Source organism: Typopeltis vanoorti, chromosome 4 (assembly GCF_054136105.1).
Source record: "Typopeltis vanoorti isolate ZY-2024b chromosome 4, IOZ_Tvanoo_1.0, whole genome shotgun sequence".
Lineage (NCBI taxonomy): Eukaryota > Metazoa > Arthropoda > Arachnida > Uropygi > Thelyphonidae > Typopeltis > Typopeltis vanoorti.
In genome coordinates this window covers 50673039-50685515 of record NC_143552.1, presented here as the reverse complement: position 1 = coordinate 50685515, position 12477 = coordinate 50673039, and the positions used below count along the sequence as shown (strand labels likewise).

Sequence of the window (12477 nt, the reverse complement as noted above, 5' to 3'; positions counted from 1 at the left end):
ATGGATATTTGATTGATACAACTTACTTATCTTCTTTGTGTCTGATGTCACGAGGCCAAGATCCTCTTCTTCCAGTGGATCTTGGCCACCTCTGTCCTACACAGCTAGTTCAGTTTCTCTCCAGCTCTCCTGACCAGCTATTCTTTCTTTTTCTGTCATACTCTGCCACATTACTTTAGGCTTCCCCCTTTTTCCTTCTGGAATCCATGTCAAAGCTACTTTGGGAATTTCTTTTCTGTTCATTCTCAGTATGTGCTCAATCTGCATTTTTTAATTTCACTGTGATATACTGTTTCGCTTAGTCAGTTTATATAAATCATCATTTGTTATATGTTGTGGTAAAATTCTCCTAGACAGGCTTATACGTTGGTTATGCGTTACTAAATCACTTAAGGAATTGAACAACGTACATACGAATATAAATTAAATTACACTTTAATAAATATTTCTGATATTTCGGCAATGTCATGTTGCCATTTTCAAAAGGAACTTACAAAAAAAGGAACGCGCACGTAGACACTACAACACAGTAACTGAGAATGAAGAGATGAAGCTATTGTTCTCCTAAAAGTCCTGATGGTGCCCTCTAGTGGGCTAAGTAGGTGTTCTTGGCTGTTGGGCTGAAGGTCTGCTGATGTAAGCCTCCCAAATTTGGGGCATTCGCATACAACCAAATTTGTTGAGGTTTGGAGAGTTTCTTAGGGCTGAGGCTGATTCCATAAATACTCTTTTGAATTTGTATTTGCTACGGTGTATTATTCTTCTACCGTATTCTGATATTCTGATATTCATAAATTCGTAAATTCTGATATTCGCTGTCCTGCCTGTTTGGCCAAAGTAAGACAGTTTACAACTGCAAGGGACCTGGTATACACCAGGTAGGTCTAGGGGAAGTGGTTGGTCTTTGGTGGAGTGGATAAGTGATGCCAATTTTCTGTAAGGCCTGTAACATGAGGTCAGGTCATGTTTTTTTAAGATTTTGGTGATTTTTTCCGAGGTGCCTTGGATGTAGGGAATGGTGATGGATTTAGAGTAATCCTTGTTGTGTGTGGGGGGGGGGGGATGTGGTTTGCAGGTTTTAATATTTTTTTTGGGGGGGGGGTAGCCATTGGCTGAGAAGAAAGTGTTGAGGATGTGATTTAGTTCAGTGTTTAGGGCCATGTCGTTAGAACAGATTAGTTAAGCCCTGTTGTATAGTGTTTTCACATTGTTGTGAAGGGGGGGGGAAATTGTTGGTGAATATATCTGCCTATATGGGTGGGTTTTCTATATACTGAGAAAACCAAGGTTCCATCAGGTAGACAGGGGACTAGTGTGTCTAGGAAGGGAAGGTTATTGTTTTCCTCTTTTTCCAGGGTGAACTTGATTCTAGGGTGTTGGTTGTTTAAGTGTGTTAAGAAGGAGAGGAGTGTTTCAGAGCCATGTGGCCAAATAGCGAACACATCATCAACGTAGCGAAGCCATATGGTTGGTTTTTGTGGGGGCAGAGACTAAGGCTTTTTCTTCAAAGGTCTCCATAAAGAAATTGGCCAAGGGTGGGGAGAATGGTGAACCCCAAATTTGGGAGGCTTACATCAGCAGACCTTCAGCCCAATGGCCAAGAACACCTACATAGCCCACTAGAGGGCACCATCAGGACTATAATTTTCTGAAAGCAGTATTTCCTTTTGTCAATCTTTACCTTATATTCCTGTTCAGTTTCACCTTCAGTATCTACATTTACTCCAAAGTATATAAAATTCTTAACTTTTTCTACTGCATGTCGATTGATTTTGATTTCTTTGTAGCATTTGCTGTTCAATTTAAGAACCTTTGTTGTAGTCATTTATTTCAAGACCAACTTTTCCTGCTGTTTTATTTAATGCTTCTGATTTTGCTTATTATATTATAAGCAAATATAATAAAGCAAAGCTGGCGAGGAAGCCAGATGAATAAATTTATCTAAATAAGGCAGAAATTAGCCTGAGCTCCATTTGTGTATACCCACAGGTATAAGAGTCTTCTGAAATATTAGGGAGTGAAATATGTCATTTAGCATTAATGACATAATCATATCAAACATGATGGTATTGGACGAAAACCTGTTATCGTTAGCATTCAAGAATGTGTAACTAAAGCTAATTTAAGTTAGTCTAGTCTAGTCACTTAAACAGAATGGGACAAGCAATATTAGCGAAGCCAGTGTTGTTTGATTCTAGAAAGTTGGAAAAGACCAAAACAGATTAATTTGGAAGAAAAATGTTGATAGAAAACTAGTAATGTGAAGTTCATTGTGTTATCAAAATACACTGAAATTAATTAAGGACTGCATTCCTCGTGAATATTTCTACTGCTATTCTGCCTGCTTATCTCATTTAATAATTTTTTGAAGTAATTACTCCAGTAATCCCAAATCTCCGACAATGTTAATGTCATCTTCGATTCCCTTTATTTTTTCTCCCTCCAGTTGTTCAACTTTCATTCTTTATAAAGCTTTTATTATGTATAATATATTTTTTTTTTATTCTTCTCAAAATTAGATTATAATCAGTTCCTGTTTCAAATCCCCTGTTACTTACTTGTGCATAACAAACCCCTTTAAAAATATAGCCATCAACAATATCATAATGAAGAAGCTTTTTTTTACATGAATTTACATGCATATATGTGCTCAAGCATGTTGTTGGTAATCACCAGTTCAAGTCATCAATAAAAATCCAGCTAGTTTCTTCGAACATGCCACAGAATTGATTGGAAAAGCACCCAGTTCTTATATAAGACCAAAAACCTGGTATGAATGTAAATTCAAGGAAGTCTGCAAAAGCTTATCAATCAACCCAATCTCATCAAAAACTATGGCTTTAGATAGCTGATCTCCAACCTACACAGGGTCCAGAAAAAGAACTTCAACATTTTTTCAAGTAGGAATAACACACATGTTGGATACTGGGGAGAGGAGAAATTTAATTTGATAATAATACACTGGCTCTCAGACAACAACAAAAATAAATAAGTTGTAGTGTTTGGAAGTCTCCAGTAGAATGACAATAAGCTCTCATCCCCAAGTTATCAGTTATTACACTTGACATCATTCTCCGTGAAAGGTTCATCTCTCACGACATCACTTTCATAACGTGACATGCTTTCATTTTTTCATATATATATAATATATATATACATATATATGAAAATAATGCTATAATGGTAAAAACCTGTGACACATCTACAGAATGGATAAAAATAAATATGTAGGCTTTTCTTTAGTTGTTTTAATGTGTGTGTGTGTGTAAAATTTGAAAATATTAAAAGAATGACTGGTCACTAATTGTGTTACTCTTTGAAAACTAACATTATCAAATGTTAGTTTCACTGAGCAAAGATTCAAGCCATGCTTCACCTACTAAGTTTTTATTTTGTATTACAGTTGGTTCTGGAATTTTTTCCTTTGTTAGATAGTATATTATAATTAAGAAGCGATAGTCAACCTCTTACTATAGCAAAACCTTCACCATAGCAAATTCATTTAGCACAACAAACTGCTGAAGGCCAGGACTCATAGTAACAGTACTGATTTTCATGGAAATACATAGCATAGTTTTTACTATAGTGAGAGTTAACTGTTTATTCTTACTTTCACTTGTATATCCAACCATATACAAATAAGATTTTGAAATAGTGCAATAACCATCCTTTGTCTACCTGAGAATAACTGACTTCATCATAACTGTACACTGTTTTTCTGGTAGATAGGTTTATACATTGGTCTCTCATAAATGTTATTTTTCAGGAAATAATGTAGTTTGTGGCTTAGATATATTTGTACTAGGAAAAGCTAGAGCAGTGGTTCTTAACCTTTTCAAAGTCACGGAACATTTTTGATTAGAAGAAAAATTTGGGGAACACCAAAAGCATTAGGGTCATAAAACTAACAATAAAAATATGCATGGGTTTGCCTTTTATAAAAATGGAACTTATTTTAATGAGATACTTGAGCTTGTCGGCTTTTGCAAATTTCAGCAATATCAGGTCTAATATGTGATATAGCTACCCTCATCTCTTTGTCTATATTAATGTCTTTTACGCTTTTTAGTTTTTATATTGCTTAATATTGAGAAACCAAGCTCACACAAATATGATGTTGAAAACTGTAACAAAATTTTCAGTGTCCTTGTTGAGAGAGCTGGATATTTGATTTGGAAAAAAAATCTAAACTTCCTCAAGAGTTATTTCAGAGGATTTCATTTTTAGAGCACGATCCATTGACAAGATAACTAATTGTTCTTCTTCTTGTAACGAAAATTCCCAACTAGATGTATTAACTGTGCCAAATGGATTTCATATCCAGTCATAATTGTGCGTATTTAAGGAAGGAAAGTAACTTGAAATCTTTTCTTCCATGTTTGTGAACTGTTCTGTTATAATGGAAATAATTCCTTCGACATTTTTATTACAGAGCGAAGGAAACATATTTTTCTGATATGTGGTTTTTCCAAAGAGATACTTTTTTCTGAAAAGCTGGCAGTTTGTCAGTGAATGTCAAGATATTTTCATTTTTCCCTTGGATACTCGTATTAACTCTATTTAAGTACAGCTGTATCTCGCTAATCCAAACTAATTAAAACCGTGATCTTTCAGATTACCGAATTTCTCCCCAAGAGACAACAATAACTAGCGTTTAAGACAAAAATAATCAGATTCTAATGGTACATCAATTTAATTCTTTAAATAAATAACTGATAGAAAAAAAGCTGCTGTACTGTAATGTAAAACTTGAAAATAATGCAATACAGAAGTTTATTTTAGTAAAAAATTTAGTTTGTATGTACCTGTATTGTTGAGGATTCTGATTTAATAAAATTGCATAGTTCAGTACGTAACTTAATTTGCATAAAAAATAGCACTTTCTTGCACTTTCTTGTACACGACACAAAAAAAGTTTCACAAAATAACATAAAAAAAGTTTTTTATTTCTTTGTAAAAAAGTCACTGATTTTCTTTTGCTTCTTGGACGCTAAACTTTTTTCAAATGCTTCTTCTCAGAGATGCATTAGCAATAAAATTTTGTGGAATGGCATATCATTCTGCTTAGCCCATTCTATACACATATTAAAACTGTCAACTGCCTCTTCTTGTTTTACTTTTTTTTCTTCAAGTTCTTTATCATCATCATCATCTTCTAATTCATTCTGTAGCGTCATGTTTATAATTCAGCATCTGATTTGATTTCGAATTCACTTTCAGTTCTACCTGTAATCCATTCCGTAACATCTTTTTGTGAAATTTCAACATCTAGATTTATATTTTTAGCCAAATTATGCACGTTTTGAATTTCCTCTTTTTGTGTATATTTGTGATTCATGCCAACAATACAGTATGTACTGTACAGTATAAAAAAGCAAACATGAACACACAATACATCAAAATAGTCCTCCAGTATAACCATACAATCGGCAGTATTAAAAAAGATACTGTACTGTAATAATAATAAAATAAATAATAATAGTTAAAATAATAATTATTAAATAAAAATAATATGCAGTACACAAAATAATAATAATAAGTAATAAAACTTTTTTTCTTTCAAACCGCAGTTCGGATTACTGGAGGGTTCGGATTAGCACGATACCACTGTAATTAAAAATATTGGTTAAATATGCCATTTTAGCATACCAAATATCATTTTGAAGGCATTTTACAAAATGTTTTATTTAAGTAATTAAAAATATCGGTTAAATATGCCATTTTAGCATACCAAATATCATTTTGAAGACATTTTACAAAAGCATCTGTACCTTCATTTTGAAAAAAAGGCCAATAATTCATTCTTAAATTCTAAAATTTGGAATAGCACTTTACCCCTGGATAACCATCTTATTTCAGTGTGCAAAAACAATGATTCATACTTGGCTTTCATAGATATGCAAAGTTTTTTAAAAAGGCATGCTTTTAAAGGTCTTGACTTGATGTAATTTACCATATTTACAACTTGGTCTAGTACAGGTTTTAATATTGCCAGTGTAAAATCTTGTATAGAAAGAATTTTGTATAAAATTCTTATGTATCGAATTTACATTGACTTGAAAAAAAAAGTCAATGCAAAATACTTGTAGTTAAACTAATAATTTTTCATAAGTGTTTTATGTAATCTAGTAAAATATCAGAATGAATTGCTAAATTATTTAACCACCAATATGTAATCTGTAAAAATATTAGAATGAATTGCTTAGTTATTTGACTGCCAAGATTGTACAAACAAAGAGATAGCCCAGACAGAATTAGAATGTAGACCTGAGGCTATCGCCAGTCATGAAGGTCAGTGAGTTACAGAGTTTCCCTACCATGACTCAGCGATTTTGTAGGGGGGCGGGGGAGGTACCCCTAGTAGAACATCCGGGGAACTCAATCTAAAGAAGTTCCAAGGCTGTCAAGGGAGATTAAAAAGGGGGCAGGTGCTCTGCTTGGCTTAGCTTTGCTCTGGTCTCTCTGTTTCTGACTTGTTCCAGGGTTGCTTGGAAGAAGGTTCCTGTACCCAAACATTCCAAGGATGGGGAAAGTTATCCCACTAGCAGTATTTCAACGATGATAGGAGATATGTAACAGTGGTGTTGGCCTGTTCCAGAAAGTCCTGTCATGAAATTCCTTGAGCGATCTCCAGGAATGCTGTATCGTCATTGCCTTGGAAAAATGTCTGTTTGCAGTTCTAATGGGAAAGAAGAAGAAGGTTATATTCGTGATCTCTAGGATTGTGAATGCTGAACTGGCTGACAAATGTATCAAGTAAGATTCATGCAGAACTGTTATGGATTGTGAACCTTAGAGTAAGGATTGTTGATGATATAGTTGCTAGCATATTGTAAGGTTATAAAGTCGGAAAACCGCACTTTTTAATTATTGTGAAATAGTTATCTAAAGAATTCTGAGCAATTGTTAATGTTAAAAGGTCATTGTTAATAGTTAATGTTTGAGGGAAAGATTAAATGTGAAGCTCGGTTAAGCATAATTCTGATATTGATCTAAGTTAAATCGTTTTGAAGTGTGTATGAAATTAACCACGTGTCTGACGTATATGTGAACGTTAATATTTGTCATTGTCTTTAAGCTAAAGGCTAGAAGTACTGATTTAAGTAAATTGAGAACCAGATACGTGCATTGCTTTGTTACTTGATTAAGAATTGATAAGAGCCTGATAAATTTGATATGTGTGAAAGCTTTCTCTTTTAATTTGTAATTACCATGTCTTATTATGAATAAATTGTTTTGTTTGTTAAATAACTTGCCAATGCAATTCGACTTACCAGTGCACTTCTCATAAAAAGAGAACCTGTGGTGTGTCCTTTAAATTTAAAAGTAGTCACGACTGACTAAATTTAAGTATCTAACATTGCTTGAATTAGAATTGAATATTAGAGTTTATTCCGTGTTCTGCTGAGCATTTCTCTTACATGTATAGGAAAGACAAACAATTCCTTGTGTGATCTTTAATGGCACAGTTGTTAATACAAATAAATCAATAAATAAAAAAGATCAGTGTGAGAGAAAGCCAGTTAGTTAGACAAAGGAATTGGCTCCAGCCAGAGGCAATTCCTAAAATCTATACTACACGAAAGTAGCATTGTTATGACCTTGAGAGGGGGGTGGAATGAAATTGTAGACAAAAGGATTAAAAATAAGACTGACAACGATTACAACTCGGAGTTACGACTGACAAAAAGTTAATACAAGAAGTTAATATAAGATAAGAAATAATATGAATACATCTCGAATAACATATACTATAAAAATTTAAGAATATAAAAGTCACTTATTTTTACACTGGTAATGTTTTTGAAACTAGGGATTCTCTGTGCAAAAAAACATGTAGATATAATAATTGGGTTTATTTTCTTTGCAATGGTAACAAATCCTTTAATAGAGCCTAACATCGATGGAGCACCATCCGTACAAATTCCTACACACAGCTCCCATGAAATTTTAAAATTTTCTAAATATGACATAATAGAGTCAAAAATATCTTGTCCTGTTGTACATTCGGTAAGTTCTCTATAGCATAGAAATTGATTCATTTCATTTTCATTAATGAAACGAACAGATCCTAGTATATGAACTTTACCGCTGACATTAGCGGTAAAACAAAAGTTTGTAAAACAAAATGTTGTTTGGAAAGTTTATTGGCAACTGTTTTCTCAATATCATCTGAATGAGAAATTTTCATAATTTCCTTTTTTGATTCATCGCCAAACATAATGTTTACTATTTCACAACATGCTGGTAAAATAAGAGACTGCTATAGTATGTGGTTTTAATTTTACAGCAATTAATTTAGCTACCTTATATGATGCAAGTTGTGCCTTAGAAATTTTAACAGTCTTTTCAAAATATTTTACTTGTTTAACTTGCATGTTCAATAATCTCTTGAAATAATCTTTAGTTTTTGAAGCAAGATTGGCATGCTTCATAGTAAAGTGCCGTGTCAACTTAGCAGGAACCATTGTGCTATTGGATAGTTTTTCCCCGCATACAAGACACTGAGGAATAGGACATTCTTCCTCATTGGCCCATGTAAACCTGCAACTTAAATTTTTGTCCAAATATTGTCTATTAATTTTTCTTATTTTTACTACAAGTAATGCTATCTTCTGTATGAGATGTATTTACAGCAACGTCATTACTACTACTTCCATTTGTACTTACCCCATCTTTAATATTTGCCTCAGAATTATTTTTTGTTTAATAATAAATTTATTCATTGTGTGCTACTACGATGTTAGACAACCCACAAACCAAATACTCATTAAAAATGGACTGTGCGATATTACAATGTTAGACAACACACAATCCAAATGCACATTAAAAATGGACTGTGTGCTATTATGATGTTACACAACACACAAACCAAAAACACATCACTGAATGACTGTAAAAGAGATGCTCTTCCCCTCCCCTCCTATAAATACATGACCTTTGAACAATATTCCATTGGTTTAGAAGTCAATGTGCATAGCAGTCTTCAGCTGTTAGGATCAGAGTAGCCAATTACACTCAGAACTATGTCATGTGACATCTTTCACTGGCAGAACACAAGTGTTCCAGGGAATACCGGTTAAGAACCACTGATCTAGAGGAATAAGTCAGCCCTAGAAGGGAGAACTGGAGGTATGGGTATTATCCCAACTAAGGAGAAGTAAAGTGATGCGAGATATTTCTTATGAGAAATAAAACAGAACTGCATTTATGTTATCATTAATTTCCCACAGTAATCTTTGCTCTACTAATGAATACCAAGAAAATAAGAGTTTAAGACATTGGTTGTGGAAGATCTTGAAGCTTTGAATGATTGTCCGTTACAAGGTTTTTGTCACATAAAAAAGAGAGATGGTGTGTATTATCATCATCAAAGCTTGGGATAGGATTTGAGATTAGTGAGAAGTCATTTATGTAGAAGAGGAAAAGAAAGAGGATGAACGTGCAGAGCCCTGGAGTCTCAACACTGAAGAGGAAATGTAAACGGAGGTGGTCTGTCAGGACTCATAGTGACCAACCAGTGGGGAAACGGTTTTTAAAAAAATTAAAAAAATAGCCATTTGGCTTTTCATCTTAGCTATAATATAATATAATATATGGGCACACCTTTCTGGCATTCGTATAGTGAAGGTATGTAAGTTCTTTTCACTTAAACTTTGATATCATCCAGGGCTAGCTACTCACTGATGAGACCTCAAAAAGGTTGAAACCAGTCTGGGTAGTGACCTCTCCTCATAATGTAAAGCAGTATTACATCTCCTAGGAGCTGTGTGTTTTTACATTATGAGAAAATATCAAGGATAGTGAGGGAGCTTGCTCCACCTTTGCTTCGAGTTGCCTTGGTGCTGTACTACCAGGTATTCACTTATGCTTGGATTCGCCGATAGTTCTTCGGCATGAAACTCTTAGATCGTAGTTTTCGATCTTAGAGTTTCGCATACTGGCTGTAAAATAATAAGGGTTTTTATCCCCTTAATTTAGACTGCCTTCTTTAGCGATGAACAACTGGCTTCTGTCCACTGTTTTGACTGCTGTTTGGATTCTGGTGTGTAATGGTGAATCCAAGTCTTATCCATAGTAATAAATTGATCCACAAAATCAGTTTTATTCTTGTTAAAACACTCCAAGCACTGTTCAGAGATTCATGTGAGTGTGATTTTGATCTGTGGAAAGCTTTTTCATTTGAAATTCTTCATGCAAAATATATCCTGCATGTTCTTTTGAAATGCCTATAGTCTCAGCAATTTCACGTACTTTGACTCGCCAGTCATCCAATAGCATATTGTGCACTTGATCAATGATTTCTGCTGTTACACTTTTTGGACTTCCTTCACGTGGATCATCTTCAAGGCTGGTACGGCCACGTTTAAACTTGGCAGCCCATTTTTTAATTGTCGAAAATGAAGGAGAAGAGTACCCATAAACATTTAGGAACTTCAAATGGATTTCTTTTGACAGATGTACCAACTTAGGGGGGGGGGGGGGGGATCTTGCCGATAGTTTTCCCATCAATGATCGAGGCTGAGAACTTTTCAGACCACCCTCATATATGTTTTTCATAAAATGTTTTAAAGTATTGAGGAACATTTCTTTACATATACTGATTGATAGGTAGTAATGCCAGATTGTAACAGTTTAAATCTTCATATCCTGATTAAATGAATTTATACATTTCATATTAAATTTTAAAGTAATTGAAACCAGTGTTAATTTTTTTGATAGCCAAAGATAAAGCTGAGAAACCTTTTGCAATGTCTTTTGTGAAATTAATGCAAGACAATGGTACAACTTTGAATGATGTGGTACATGAACTTCTAGTATATAAGGTAAGATTCTCATAAATTCTCATTACTATAGAAGTAGCAAATACTTTATAATTAATATTTATAGCCTTTTAGCTCTTTATTTCAGTAAATAATATTTATAGGATTTATTAATCTGATCGTGTTATACCATCATATATATTTGTAGCTTATTAACCAGTTTTAAGTTATGAATCTGAGAGTTGGGTAGAAATAAAACAATTGATTGTTTTATCAATCTAGAGACAATAGATATGAGAGTTCCAAGAAAAATTAGAGGAGAAGGGTAGAATTATATTAAAAATCAAAATCAAGATATTATAGAGGACTTGGCATTGTTAGCATTCAAGAATGTGTGAGCAGAGCTAATCTAAGGTGGTATGGCCACTTTAACAGAATGAGTGAGGAAAGGTTATCGAAGCAGGTATTTGATGCCAAGATGACAGTAAAGAGACCTAGACCAAGATCTAGGTGGATTGATTCAGTCAGAAGCACCTTAGAAGTACAAAATGTTAGATATCACAATATTGGAGTGCTGACCAGTAATAGACTAATTTGAAGGAAAACTCGTAGCAGATTGATAATAATGTGAACTTAATCATGTAGTAGCATAATAGCCTGAACACCCCTGAAGGATACATATCAGGAAAATGAGGAGGAGGAGGATTTACTAATGATCTTCACAATTGAAATAAATCTTGTGTTGAACTTTCCAAAGGGCTAGTGCAAATACTTTTTTATAGGAAAACTGCAAAGGGAATTTTGATGTGAACTGTTTTCTGCTGAAACAAATTCTGTATGTTGAATAAGAGTGATTACAGCAGTAATTTTAGTAATAAAGAGAAAATGATGAAGAAATCAGAGCACAGTTTTTTTTTGTTTTGTTTTTTTTCTTATAGATTTCTTCTGTCGTGTGAAATAGTACAATCACAAAAGGGAAAAAAATTGCATCTACAACTACCATTGTTTAAAATCCTCAGAACAGCTTAGATCAGTTTGAGATAGGTATATTTTCTTCCAGGTTAAAAGAAGTCTCCGAATGCTTTCAGTCTTGATCCTAAAAGAAGATATATCTGAAAGCAAATTGACATGAATGTGTGAGTGAGAGAGTGAGTAAAACAAACAAAGACTAACATACAAATATGCTGAAATTTCAATAAAGAACATTGAGTCATTTAATGTTGTTTATTATAAAATATATTAGACTAAACTTCATTGATTAAAATTATGAGTAATTGCTCAGTTCATATTATTATTATTTATATGGGTACTCCATGGAGTCAGAAGATTCATTGTGAGAGATCCACACTATCCATTAACACAATACCAATCATACATCTCCTTAAACTTATTTACTGTTGGGGCATTCACAACCACCTCTGGCAATCTATGCCGCTTATTCACTACTCTCCAACTAAAGAACTCAATCTGCACACCATTACTAACCACACTCTTAGACAACTTCCGAGTGTGACTCTTTGTTTTCCTGCTACTGTGCATGTATTGAAATATTTCTTTTGTCAGTCTTATTGAATTCTTTTAATAAGTTATAAGTTTTGATCATATCCCCTCTCCTCTGCCTGTTAGCTAAACTCTGCATTCCACACACTTTCAATCTATCCTCATAGGAAACATTTCATAAACCAGTCGCCAGCTTAGTTACTCATCTCTGAAT

The 12477-nt window shown here is 33.8% G+C and overlaps 1 protein-coding gene across 2 annotated transcripts in view; it reads left to right on the top strand.

The window, feature by feature from the left end:
- mbc (dedicator of cytokinesis protein myoblast city) overlaps window positions 1–12477 on the top strand; it is a 643249-nt gene that overhangs the window by 280499 nt on the left and 350273 nt on the right. For both annotated transcript variants that reach the window (XM_090391142.1, XM_090391141.1), the window contains exon 17: window positions 10723–10826. In XM_090391142.1, coding sequence (XP_090247268.1) covers window positions 10723–10826 — 104 coding nt within the window. The remainder of the gene's footprint in view (window positions 1–10722; window positions 10827–12477) is intronic.